Source organism: Schistocerca cancellata, chromosome 5 (assembly GCF_023864275.1).
Source record: "Schistocerca cancellata isolate TAMUIC-IGC-003103 chromosome 5, iqSchCanc2.1, whole genome shotgun sequence".
Taxonomy (NCBI): Eukaryota; Metazoa; Arthropoda; class Insecta; order Orthoptera; family Acrididae; genus Schistocerca; species Schistocerca cancellata.
In genome coordinates, this window is record NC_064630.1 from 679536371 (window position 1) to 679551339 (window position 14969).

At 42.4% G+C, this 14969-nt stretch overlaps 1 protein-coding gene across 2 annotated transcripts in view; it reads left to right on the plus strand.

Moving 5' to 3' along the window:
- The window catches only part of LOC126187593 (B-cell receptor CD22-like), a 173807-nt gene that overhangs the window by 4991 nt on the left and 153847 nt on the right, over window positions 1–14969 (plus strand). For both annotated transcript variants that reach the window (XM_049928777.1, XM_049928778.1), the window contains exon 3: window positions 11951–12111. In XM_049928777.1, coding sequence (XP_049784734.1) covers window positions 11951–12111 — 161 coding nt within the window. The remainder of the gene's footprint in view (window positions 1–11950; window positions 12112–14969) is intronic.

Consider the following 14969-nt stretch of genomic DNA (forward strand, 5'->3'; position numbering starts at 1 on the left):
CGTGCACAGCTGAACTGGTGCCGTGAGAGGATCAACTGTAGTCTTCAGCGATGAAAGCAGATTATGCCTCCATGCAAGTGATGGTCGTTGCTCGAGCACGACGTACACACGATGGACGCTGTCTCGTACACTGCATTCGCGCGATATACAATGGCCGCACCCCAGAATTTATGATCTTGGGTGCGATAAGCTACAACAACGCTATGAAAATCGTTCACCATTGGTGTTTCTGGAGGGAACGCTAACGGGGCTCGATACATGCGGAATATTGTTAGACCCGTTCTTTTGCCGTCCTTGCGACAGTAAGGTGGTGTATTATTCCAAAAGGATGTTGCGCACCCACACACTGCCCATGACACTCAGCGTGCTCTGCAAGATGTGCAGCAACTTCCCTGGGAATCACGATGCCCAGTTTGGTCTCAAATCGAGCACCTTTGGCGCATGAGGGGATGAGAAATGATTCGTGCGACTTTACTAACAACTCTTACATAACTACGTGAACAATACGAGCAGGCGTGGATTAACGTACACTAGGACAGTATTCGCCATCTGTATGATTGACTGGATGTCGGAGTCAGTAACATCATTGCCGTCCATGGAGGCCACACCACACATGCTAATATGGAAGTTACAGTACAGGTCGATATCTGACACCTCAGAACCACTAATGTAATTGAACTGTACAAGTAACCATTTCATTCACTCAAGATTCACTGTTGCAATGATAAATCTTGAGTTAATGGGAAACCTTTAAAAGGTGTACTAACTTTCTTTCCGTCAGAGTATATGAAATTCAGAGACATTAAAGCTGGATAAAGTCACATTTGGTGTATCCCGCTCATTATCATATTAGCACACAATGTCAATCTGATGTGTGAAAAACTGAAATCTGTTGACATAATTTGTGTCTTAGGGCATACTAGCCATTTGCTAACTGGATGTACCAACTATCATCTGTTTACACTGACGTCTTCTGCCTCACAGCCGGCCGGTGTGGCCGTGCGGTTCCAAGAGCTTCAGTTTGGAACCGCGTGACCGCTACGGTCGCGGGTTCGAATCCTGCCTCGGGAATGGATGTGTGTGATGTCCTTAGGTTAGTTAGGTTTAAGTAGTTCTAAGTTCTAGGGGACTGATGACCACAGATGTTAATTCCCATAGTGCTCAGAGCCATTTGAACCATTTTTTTTCTGCCTCACAGTTTTGGAAGAAATATGACACAACTGAAAGTGTTTAAACACGTGCTACTTCCATGTCATGGCTACCTAAACTTGCAGGAATATCTACTAACAGACTTCATTCTCCCCCTTGATTATTATGTGAAATACAGTCAGTTACACTGAGGTGAACTGTAATCGAAACGTTGCTGACACCAAAGATTTGCAAGGCTTCATGTCTTGGAAAGAAGCCGTGTGTCAGTAAACTCTACTCCCAAGATTCATCGAACTGGCCGGAAGGATACTCGCAATGATCTTACACTCGATTTTACGACCGCAATTTGTTATCCATCACGCCCTGCAACTCATCTCTCCATAGACGCATTACTGATAGCTAATTGGGTCCAATTCGTTAGGGTACAATACCACTTATCAGGGGTAGCAGCTACATGTCCTGGTATCCAGCAGAAAAACAGTGCATTCTCTTTCCTTTGTGACTAAACAAGGATGTCTTTGATATTCTTGACTGTTTTGTCTGCGGTGTTCATTCGCTGAATGCTCTGCAGAGCGCTGAGTAAGTTGTCACACGTCAGGAACTCAGCCATTATTTACGCCTCATCTCCTCAGTACTCAGAATCGCACAGATTTTAGCATGAAATACATTAACCTCAGTGGAGAGACGGGTCCTGAGAACAACGTCTTGTAACGTCTGGCGACACGGTGGCAAAGCCAATAGTGGTCCCTAGTTAGGATTCATATGTAAATGCTACGTTAAAATATAGATGGCCAATTAATTGTTACAAATGTTTATGTTAAAAAAATAGCATACTGTCAAGCATAAAATTAACCTAGCTTTTATCAAGAGTTCGAGTAATACTTAGTTCCAACACTGACACTTTAATAAACGCAAGTTGCACCTACATACCTTAAATTCTGTTTTGTTTGTAAATCGTTTCTGTCGCCCTTGAGCGAATGTGTGAAGCCGGTGAAAGACGCTAACTGGTGCTGTTACTTGAATGGTTGTTTAACCACAAAAAATATCCACATGTCTCTAAGCACAGTGGGACTCAACAGCTGAGATTATCAGTCCCCTAGACTTAGAGCTACTTAAACCTAACTAACTTAAGGACATCACACACATCCATGCCCGAGGCAGGATTCGAACCTGCGACCGTAGCAGCAGCGCGGTTCCGGGCTGAAGCGCCTAGAAAAGTTCGGCCACAGTGGCTGGCTGTTTGACCACAAGGAGCGTTCTTGGATCAGCCATCAGCTGTTCAGCTACCTACGCGCATACTTCGTGATGTCAACTACTTTAAGGTCTCCATCGATGTGATTGACAAGATATTTTCTTACATATTAAGAGCCCAGACAGGTAACTGAGTATTTAAAATGCACAACAACACTTTTTAAAATATCTGATGAATTAAAACGAGATAATTCGTTATTAAAAAACCAACAGGGCAAATTTTCCAGGGGGGAAATTAAAATCCGTTCTGCGGTAGAGTTCTCGCTTCCAACGCCCGGGTTCCCGGGTTCGATCCCCGGCGGGGTGAGGGATTTTCTCAGTCTCGTGATGATGGGTGTTGTGTGATGTCCTTAGATTAGTTAGGTTTAAGTAATTCTAAGTTCTAGGGGACTGATGACCATAAATGTTAAGTCCCATAGTGCTGAGAGCCATTTGAACCGTTTTAAAATCTGTTCCTCCTGACCATCCCTTCTCTTCGTAAGTGTCATTTGTGATTGGGGAGAGTATGACGTGGGACTAGAAGGAAATGTAGAAGTCGTTTCCAAAGAAGAAGAAATTCACAGGTCACCTCATCGCGGGGATATAGTATTGATAGCAGTTGCAAATAAAGCCTTGTTACTCCAACTGACATTAGTTCTGCCTAGTTCTCTGTCTTCTCGGCAGGCCTTGTCTCGCTGTCCGAACTGCTTCTAGAGTTTTGGCATTTGCTCTACACTGGAATCTTCTCAGCACGGTGAGCACTTCCGTTGTTAAGAATCGACTCTTACCGTTCCAGCAAGGGACAGGCTATATCCTATGATGGCCTGAAGATATTGGTGTAGACGTTCAAGCGGCAGAGATCGTCACGTTTTCAGTATGATTAAGCCTCACTAGGAGACTGTCGCAGCGCTCGACATACTGGCTATAAAGGTTTCAATTTGTTTGCTGAGCATATGTTTGGATAGTTTACCTAATGACTCTGTTTTGTGTATGAGGCTGACAGAAAGTGAGGTGTGGTCATTCCAGTGGTGCTCGTCTACCCTTACCTAAAGAGAGTAGGACAGTTTGTGTGACCAGTGCCTGTTGCAGTTCAAAAATATTTCTCCATCGTGTTGTGGTGGCACAAGTTTCCAAATCTGATTAATTTCAATCACTCAAACGCCGGTCGGATTAAGATACAGCTACATAACGTATTATGAGCGCTGAAAGCTTCTGTAGAATGAAAGGTGAGGGAAATCGGTTCAGATGCTTGAAGGCCCATCCTGTGAAGCGGTTCCTGTGGCGGGAAATAAATGAACACATTGTAACTTGAATATCCTGTAGAGTGGACACTATTTTCTCAAAACTGAATGTTTTCTGGAACAGGTATCACACGCTGTCGGAGATATGAAACCTTCTTTTCCAAAAGTGACTGTGTAGATCAAAACCTTACCGCTTCAGAGTCTCTTGCTTGCAGTGTGATATAACACATTAATACCAGCCCACTGGCGTTCTGCAGTTGGTATCGGAAATGCAAGTTTCTGTTAGACGCCGATAGTGGTCGCAAGACATATGGCAGAACCAATTATGCGCACCCACTGAGCCACATCTCCAGCATCTGTGGACTATGAGCGCCCTCTGCTGGCGCAATACAGAACGGCCTACGACAGTGGCAGAGCCCAATCGCGCTTGGAGCCACTTCACTGTGGGACGCTATATCCTAGATGCTACTGTACAAGCTGGACTCTTTTTTTCTGAATTATTTGTAACGTGTCATCGTGTACTTGGACAAATATAAGTTACGTAAATCTTCTGTTTACAGCGTTAACATGTTCAATAACCATTTCTGCTCTTGTCCAACTTTCCTACGGCGACAGTTGCCGCACCCCTCTATTGGCCACCTTTCCTCATCATTTTGTACTATATTGTACTCAGATGCAGTACGGTCAGGACTTTTCGGTATAGAATGGAGATACCGCGTAAATGAGGCCGTAGCCCCTTTCAACAATCCCGAAAGCGTCTGACATCATTGTGGCCATTTAGTCTAACAGTTCCTTACATTTTTAGAAGAACGTCTAGGAAGGTTGCCGTGATGTATCCTCTTGTTCGGCTGGGTATTTACATGCTAACTTTTGGCACACTCCATCGACTAACAGAGTATTCTTAAAAGGTAATTGGCTTCTTTCGCGTTACATAGACACCGGTGTAAAATGAGTTCACCCAGATTCCTGATTACAGGCCAAGCCTTGTACAAACTGAGGTGCGGGTGGCTTCCCTTTAACAACTGTTCCACATCAACAGGCATTCATACCATAAAGCACGATGCACACCATCAGATACAGGGATTTTTTATGGGGGGGGAGGGGTTTGTGCCATCAACGTGATACAGGCTGAATCTTATCTAGAGCTAACAGTTGCAGAGGTTTGCTTTCACCACAAGCAGCACGGGAATCGCAGTTTCACCGAAGCTGTACCCACTCAAAAAAGACGGAACTTTCTGAGATGCTCTCTATCTGGCACGACGTAGGAGCAACGTGTGGCTTGTCGAATGCAATGGACGCGGCGAGCCTTAGGCCATCATGCTGAAATATATGCTAGTGAATTGAAGATGATTGTTAGGTATACCTTACAGTGCGATCAGAATGCATTTCTCATTTCAGAAATGCGATAAGGAGACGATCAATAGTAATTTTAGCATAGTATAACAATCCTTAACTATAGTGGAGGCAGAAAAAAATTATCCTGGCACCTATTATACTTTCGGTGGAGTGTTCGAGATACCTTCTTAACTTCTGTATATGTAGTTTTGGTACACAACCTGATGTTAATAAGGGAGAGATCTGGCTACAGAGGTGTATCTCTCTTAATTCGAAATTACGTTAGCAAGAGATACCGATCATGAAACGCCACAAGTTGTGAAATGTGTGATTTTTTTCCACAACAAGTTTCGGCACTGCGTTATTCTGTTATCAATTTGCTATAAACTTCTTTATATAACTTGACAATATGGTAACATAGTCCCGTTACGCGTTCTGGGAAAAATTTTAAAAATCACTAATTTCGCAACTGATGGCATAACGTTCTCATGAACGATCCATAAGACATTTGTACAGTGGCTTCTCTACAGATAATATGATCATCTGTTGCTTTGTATTTTACGTTTTTAAAGATTTTTTTAAGGTATTGTCCATTAGTGGATACAGCATTATCTAAATGGGCATTTATGAACATGCCTGTCTCGTATTTCGTAATTTATTGGTCCATTTTTAATCAAGATGGTTTACTTATTACGATATTTTGCATCCATATGATTTAGTATCTAGTAGTACAGTAATTTTTTTAATGTGAATTTTCTCGTCCTTCGTCAACACAGCTGTCACACAGACGATGTGACCTAGTCCTGTAAGCAAACTCGTAGCGTGTCATATGTCTATATCTATACGTCACAAATCATCTTATGGTGCATGGCGGAGAGTACTTCTGGAAATCACAATTGGTGACAAACAAGACCGACTGCATGAGCTACAGTTCTTTTCACTTTCCGGTCAAGGTCAGTTGATGAGGCGAAACTAGTATGTTGGCACTTACCGTTTCGGATTTTCAATAATAAATCGCTACATAATACACAACGAAACACCAACAGCCAACTGAATGCTGTCTGCAAGGAAGACCTGAAAGCAGGCGTGAATTTTTCGGATACTCAGCAAGCTCGAGTTTAATTCATGAAACGACGGCAGAAAATTGCATCGAATACTTTTCGAAAGTGAAAACATTATATCAACTTAGGACGTATTGTCTACTGCGCTTCGAAGTTCATGGAGGAACAGAACGAAATGAGTTTCACAAAACTCAGTTTACGGAATCCACGTTTACTATTTACTAAATAATTACAGTTAAATTCCGTACATTCAAAAATGGTTCAAATGGCTCTGAGCACTATGGGACTTAACATCTGTGGTCATCAGCCCCCTACAACTTAGAACTACTTAAACCTAACTAACCTATGAACATCACACACATCCATGCCCGAGGCAGGATTCGAACCTGCGACCGTAGCGGTCACGGGGTTCCAGACTGAAGCGCCTAGAACCGCACGGCCACACCGACCGGCTCCGTACATTCGTTACATATTCTGTGTCTGTGTAGAATGCACACAGTAACGGTACATTTAATTCCCAGACAGGTGTCATATAAATGATTCTAACTCTAATTTGAGGAGAAGTGTTGCTGTAGCGAGGCCGCAGAGTCCAGAAAAGGGAATTTTGTTGTGTTACAGTGTTACATGGTAACGCTCACAAAGTTGTTCAACTCAGTCTACTTACAGCTATCTACAGAACCATCCGCATTCCATCAGAAAGGAACACATATAGAGACGGTTCTCATAATAATGTAGCACGAATCTCTAGTCGAGACACACAGAGAACCCGGAAGCGATCGGCGATCAAACACACGTCGTCCGATGAGATGACCGACCGAATGACCAACCAAGGTCGTCCCTACTCAAGTCATGTGTGTTGGCAACGCTCGGGCGAGTCATGGCTGTCCGGTCCTAACTGGTGCTCCGTTCCGACCGAACTCCCGACACTCTTTGTTTGTTTGAATCAAAAATATTTAAGCCGCAAAAGAAATATATTTGACACATTTGTCGTAAAAAGGCAGCAGTTAAATCAGATTTAAGCACTACTCTCCTGTGAATCGGTTTATCTTGATATCGTTTACAGGAAATGACTCTAATATGAATTAAAAAACTAACACGTCCCAGTAACCGTAAGGTTTACCATCTTTTTATAGTTTTTAACAACTATAAGATATTGTATGTTCAAGAGTGATCTATAATGTACCTTAATCCAAGAAGTAAATATCTATTGAATATACACTCTAAGACAAACAAAAACGACGCACAACAACAGAATAATCCGACTGGGACGGCAATCAGTTCATGTGATGTTCAAATACACGCAAACAAATTTTTAGAATTTCAGAAAAATTAGATGATTTATTCAAGAGAAGTAGCTTCACAAACTGAGCAAGGCAATAAAGTGTTCCTCCAGCAATGTCCCTTATGCATGCCGATATTCGGCTTGGCACTGACTCACAGAACTCTTGGATTTGCACCTGAGAGATATCGTTTCAAATTCTGTCCAACTGATGCGTTATATCGTAAAAATCCTACGTTAGTTCGGAGGGTCCTGTCCTTAATGCTCAAAAGGTATAATTTCTGGAGGTATCCGGGGACCTCGCTTGCCAAGTTAGGGCTTGGGATGCACGATGACAAGCAGTAGAAACTATCGCAATGTAAGGCCGAACATCATCTTGCGAAATGTAAGTCTAGGATGGCTTCCCATGGAGCGTAAACTGTCGTGGACGTACCACTGTATTGTGAGGGTGCTGCCGTTGACCGTTAAAGTGGCTCTACTACGAAAAGAAATGGCACCCCAAACCATCATTCCTAGTGTCGGGCCACATGCTGTGCGACTGTCAGGTTGGTACCCAGATACGTCTTTGGCGTAGAATCTCTTTGCCTGTAGTGAATTTGTCTTCACTGATCAGTCCCGCCTCGAGGCGAACCCGAAGACCAGCGACGACGAGTCTGGAGCCGCCCCAGACAGCGGCGGTATACCAGCCTGGATATTGCTTGCCATGTGGCCCGACAACCAGGGGTAATGGATAGGGTCGCCATTTCTTTTCACATTAGGATCCCGTTGTTTATCATCCGCTGTAGCACAGTGGTACATCAACGATGTTCTGCGCTCTGTTTTGATGCCCTACGTGGCATACATACAACCTGGGCTTGCATTTCAGAGAGCTAATGTCTGTCCCCACATGACGTGAGTTTCTATTGCTTGTCTTCCTGCTTGGTAAATCCTGCTTAGGACAGTAAAGTCGCCGAATTTCTTCCCAACTGAGAGCATAATTGGTTGGGCCCTCCAATCAGCTCGGCATTTTAACGGTCTGCAGCGCCAATTGGACATATTTTGGTGCGATATCCAACAGAATGGCATCCAACAATTCCATCGATAAATGCCAAGCCAAATAAGTGCTTTCATATGGACCAGAGGTGGGCCATCTTGCTATTGACTTGCTCAATTTGTGAAGTTCTTTCTCTTAAAGAAATCAAATGGTTCAAATGGCTCTGAGCACTATGGGACTTAACTTCTGAGGTCATCAGTCCCCTAGAACTACTTAAATAACTAACCTAAGGACATCACACACATCCATGCCCGAGGCAGGATTCGAACCTGTGATCGTAGCGGTCACGCGGTTCCAGACTGAACCGCCTAGAACCGCACGGCCACACCGGCCGGCTTTAAAGAAGACATTCAAGTTTTCTGAAATTATAATCATTTGTGTGTCTGTACATATACGTCACAACGACAGATTGCGTTCCATTCGGATAATTGCTTCGTGGTGCGTCGTTTTCATATTCACTTTTTCTTTTTCTTCTTAGAGCAAATCATAGTTGTTAATAATGTATTGTAAATTTTAAATTTACATTTCTCTACTAGCGCTGAATCTGAGGGTCTTCCTTTGCTGAGAGCAGATGTTATTTCTGTTTTACATTCTGTCTCTCCGGATGTGGAACTAATATATTTTGTAGTCCAATATATTTTCTAGTTCATTTTCATCGCGAAGTCTTCGCGCAGGGAATCGACGCACATTTCTGTAAGAGAGCATATCTCTAAGAGAGCACAATTCTCCCCTTCTGTAGTTTTCATGAGCCTAGAGCATATTCTACAGTCGAATGTTGTAAGAGCTCATAGGGAGGCAGAGGCTTCGATCAAAGCACCTGTATAGGCCAGGAGAAATCACTCGGATGAAACTGAACATGCTTCATTCACACTCGAAGCCTTGTATGTAATTTGATGGACGTGAAAACGACAAACTCTGTTCCCTTAAATTTTGGAAAATTAATCGGAATAGTAAAGCACTAATCATCTTGAGGTTGAAGCTCTTTTGTCTGTGTTTGCTATAACAATAACATATGTTTTTGGGTGGGGTCCGCCATTAGCAAAAGACAATTTTGTTTTTTGTCCCAGACATGTTTCACGGCAGTTGCAGTATCATCAGTGGGATTTTCATTTTATGGCTGCTAACGTAAGCAATGTTCTTTGCTGTTTATATACATGTAAATATTAGTTTGCAAATCGCAATTACAGATTTTTGAAGATCACATAAAATTATGTGTTGACACCTTCTCGCCAAATGGTGTAGTTTTCCTGCTGTATTAAATTTGTTTAGTGTCTGTTTTCTTCACAGTTTGTCAACTGCAACTACATACAACTTAATGTAGACACAATATTTACCCTTTTAGCTACATTAAGTGGCATATAGTTGCAGGTGATCCCTATATTTCTTCCTATTTTGGTCATTCTGTTATTGATGGTTCCACATAACTTGTCGGCAGTTGATAACCGACCAGAAGATAAACAAGAAGCTTTGTCGACTCGTCCGCCTTCTCAGGGCCAGGCTGTAAAATTTGGGTGGTGCCATTATTGACCTCATGATCCCGTAAGCGTTCCTGCATTTTTCTGGTCAAAATTAAATTATCCACTACAAATAACTTTAATGGTCCTGTACTCTATTCATTTATTGTCAGTTTTGCTTTGACTGCGAGCTCTAATTCACGTATGTCAGCGCTTGAAACAAATTTTTGGAATTTGCGATGAAAATGTTAGACAAAGATGAAGGTGCCGTTGCAAACGATGAAAGTGAGTCTTCTTACATTAGTGAAGACGAAACTGCTCTGTGTCGTCGTGCCAGCCAGAGAAAGACAAACCAAGAGTGTACCTGCTACAATCGTCCAGTTTGCCAAACTTGTCATTCACAGATGTGCGAAGCGTATGGAGAGGAGAACTTGGTTGAATATTGAACAATGGCGAAAAACTGTGAACCAGTGCGTATGTGACGTTCATTGTATACCGTCCATTTTTCACACACTATGTTCCTCTTATAGCAACATAAGTTTTTATAGCAGGGTAAATTTTTATGTTTCATTTCACATCACTGTTATAAAAGGTTTCATAAACATTTTTTACTTTTGCGATTTATTTTGAGTTATTTTCTGACTAAAATTATGTTTCGCATTCTAATAGATGTAAAAATGTTGTTGTTGTTGTTGTTGATGATGATGATGATGATGATGATGATGATGATGATGATGCAGCTCTCCATGCTACTCTATCCTCTGCAAGCTTTTTCATCTCCCAGTACTTACTGCAACCTACGTCCTTCTGAATCTGCTTAGTGTATTCACCTCTTGGCCTCCCTCTACGCTTTTTACCCTCCACGCTGCCCTCCAATACTCAATTGGTGATCCCTTGACGCCTCAGAACATGTCCTACCAACCGGTCCCTTCTTCTTGTCAAGGTGTGCCACAAACTCCTCTTCACCCAAATTCTATTCAACACCTCCTCATTAGTTATGTGATCTACCAATCTAATCTTCAGCATTCTTCTGTAGCACCTCATTTGTCAAAACTATTTATCGTCCATGTTTGACTTCCATACATGGCTACACTCCATACAAACACTTTCAGAAACGATTTCCTGACACTTAAATCTATATTCGATGTCAACAAATTTCTCTTCTTCAGAAACGCTTTCCTTGCCATTGCCATTCTACATTTTGTATCTTCTCTACTTCGACCATCATCAGTTATTTCGCTACTCATATAGCAAAACTCCTTTACTACTTTAAGTGTCGCATTTCCTAACCTAATTCCCTCAGCATCACCCGACTTAATTCGACTACATTCCATTATCCTCGTTGTTCATCTTATATTCTCCTTTCAAGACACTGTCCATTCCGTTCAACTGCTCTTCTAAGTCCTTTGCTGTCTCTGACAGAATTACAATGTCATCAACGAACCTCAAAGTTTTTATTTCTTCTTCATGGATTTTAATACCTACTCCGAATTCTTCTTTGGTTTCCCTTACTGCTTGCTCACTATACAGATTGAATAACATTGGGGTGAGGCTACAACCCTGCCTCAGTCCTTTCCCAAACACTGCTTCCCTTTCATGCGCCTCGACTCCTATAACTGCCATCTTGTGTCTGTACAAATTGTAAATAGCCTTTCGCTCCCTGTATCTTACCCCTGCCACCTTTAGAGGTTGAAAGAGAGTATTCCAGTCAACATTGTCAAAAGCTTTCTCTAAGTCTACAAATGCTAGAAACATAGGTCTGCCTTTCCTTAATCTTTCTTCTACGATAAGTCGTAAGGTCAGTATTGCCTCACGTGTTCCAAGATTTCTACGGAATCCTAGCTGATCTTCCCCGAGGTCGGCTTCTACCAGTTTTTCCATTCGTCTGTAAAGAATTCGCTTGAGTATTTTGCAGCTGTGACTTATTAAACTGATAGTTCGGTAAAAAAAATCCATGAATAAATATTTGTGATGTAAGTAAGATAAATTAACTGTCGTTAATAAAGCGAAGACGCGTCGCTTGGGATCCCCGAACACTGCTTATGATACGAGGGAATCACCGCTCCGTTTGAGAGTCATTTCGAGAACGGTACGTAATAAGGTAATAGAGAGCAGGGTATTCCCCGAGGAATATTGCCTGTCAGGGTCAATCTTGTGCGGTGTTGCAGACGGGTCGCCGCCAGCCAGCATCCTGATTAACATCGAGCAGCCACTGACGGCAGGCCTCGGCTACGAGATCACGTGCCGCGCTGTGGACGGGGAGTCACCGCCAAACATCTTGTGGTGGCTTGGTGAGCGGAAGCTGCACAACAGTATAGAGCGCACACTGGTACGTGCTGCTTTGTTTTCCATAGGAACGCAACCCGCACAAAATAACTTAGGCACCTTCTATGCCGTATGTTGCCATGTCGTACGACCAGAAAGATGTAAACATGCGGAATACGTCAGAACTTTCACTATGTATCTGAGAAGTCACCTCTAACACAAGTAACGTTTTGGAGCAGTAGCTAGTAACAGTATATTATCATACTCTAATTTCTTCCACTACAAGCGACTACGTCATCCTGTTGGTGTGCGAGATCCATTGCCCGTTACAATTTCTACCATGTCAGATATCAAAGATTGCCTCGGTGGTTCATTGGGTGGTATACAACAAGACTCAAACTTCTGGTGTCAGTCCTCAGCCAATCGATGGGTTTTTCCTTGACATATACACTGACGTGACGAAAGTCATTGGGATATTTCTTAATATCGTGTCGGACCTACTTTTACCCGCACTTAGTCCTTGAAAATCCAATGTAGGAATAATGATCTACGCTGCCTCTACAGTCATCCAATATTGTGCACGAACTAAACTTTAGATTATGTCGCATATATGATCGATTGGATTCATGTTGGGTGGTCTCAGTGGCTGAATCATTCGTCCGGATAGGCCAGATCGTTCTTCAAACCAATCACGAGCAATTTTGCCCGGTGACATGGTATTCTGTCATCCATATCAACTCCTTCGTAATTTTTTTATTTATTTACACGTCAAGTTACGTAGGACCAAATTGAGGAGCAAGGCCATGGAACATGTCAGTACACGTAATTACAACTTAAAAGTAATAACAGATAAAAATAAAATGTTTATGAACACGAAAAATATCAATCCATAAATAAACGCAATCAACAATACAACAAGAATGAGATTAATTTTTCAAGCAACACCTCGACGGAACAGGAGTGATCCATGAGGAAACTCTTCAGTTTCGATTTGAAAGGGCGTCGAATACTGCTAAGATTTGAATTCGAGCGCTAGCTTATTGAAAATGGATGCAGCAGTATACGGCACACCTTTCTGCACCAGAGTTAAGCAGGTTTGATTTCTGCCGGGTATTAACTGATTGAAAGCTGCTTATTCTCGGGAATAGGCTAATACTTTTAACAACAAATGGCAGTAAGGAATATATATATATATATATATATATATATATATATATATATATCAGGAGGCCAATGTCAAAATACTCAGACTCGTGAACAAGGGTCGACAAGAGGTTCGCGAACTTACACCACGTATTGCCCGAACCACCCGTTTCTGAATCAAAAATATCTTTTTAGAATGGGAAGAGTTACCCCCAAATGTAATACCGTAAGACATAAGCGAATGAAAATAAGCAAAGTAGACAAATTTTCGTGTCACTCACTTCAGATACCATTCGAATAGTAAAAATGGCAGCACTAAGTCTTTGAACAAGATCCTGATCGTGGACTTTCCATGATAGGTTACTATCTATCTGAGCACCTAAAATTTTGAACTGTTCAGTTTCACTGATCATATGCGTATTCTGTGAAATTGAAAAGTCTGGTTTTGTTGAATTGTGTGTCATAAACTGTAAAAACTCAGTCTTGCTGTGATTTAGCGCCGGCCGAAGTGGCCGTGCGGTTAAAGGCGCTGCAGTCTGGAACCGCAAGACCGCTACGGTCGCAGGTTCGAATCCTGCCTCGGGCATGGATGTTTGTGATGTCCTTAGGTTAGTTAGGTTTAACTAGTTCTAAGTTCTAGGGGACTAATGACCTCAGCAGTTGAGTCCCATAGTGCTCAGAGCCATTTGAACCATTTTTTTGTGATTTAGCGTTAGTTTATTTTCCACAGGCCATTAACTTTACAAAAAATTACAAATACCATGCTAGCGTCATCAGCAAACGTGAGAGTTACCTGTAATACTAGAGGGCATATCATTTACATAAATAAAGAACAACAGTGGCCCTAAAACTGATCCCTGGGGCACTCCCCACTTCACTGCACCCCACTTAGACACCACATCACTGCCATTCTCAACACCGTGAATAATGTCCTTGTGAGCTACTCCCTATATTCCGTAATGGTCCAACTTCTGGAGCAATATTTTGTGATCAACACAATCAAAAGCCTTATTTAGATCAAAATATATGCCATGCGTTTAAAACCTTTTGTTTAACCCATCCAGTACCTCACAGAGGAAACATAATATAGTATTTTCAGTCGTTAAACGACTCCTAAAGCCGAACTGTACATTTTACAGCAAATCGTGTGATATAAAATGGTGAATTAGCCTTATATACACATTCTTTTCAATAACTTTAGGAAACACTTATGGCATAGAAACAGGTCTAAAATTGTCTACATTATCCTTTTCTCCTTTTTCATAAAGCGGTTTTACTACTGAGTAGTTAAATACACTCCTGGAAATTGAAATAAGAACACCGTGAATTCATTGTCCCAGGAAGACGAAACTTTATTGACACACTCCTGGGGTCAAATACATCACATGATCACACTGACAGAACCACAGGCACATAGACACAGGCAACAGAGCATGCACAATTTCGGCACTAGTACAGTGTATATCCACCTTTCGCAGCAATGCAGGCTGCTATTCTCCCATGGAGACGATCGTACAGATGCTGGATGTAGTCCTGTGGAACGGCTTGCCATGCCATTTCCACCTGGCGCCTCAGTTGGACCAGCGTTCGTGCTGGACGTGCAGACCGCGTGAGACGACGCTTCATCCAGTCCCAAACATGCTCAATGGGGGACAGATCCGGAGATCTTGCTGGCCAGGGTAGTTGACTTACACCTTCTAGAGCACGTTGGGTGGCACGGGATACATGCGGACGTGCGTTGTCCTGTTGGAACAGCAAGTTCCCTTGCCGGTCTAGGAA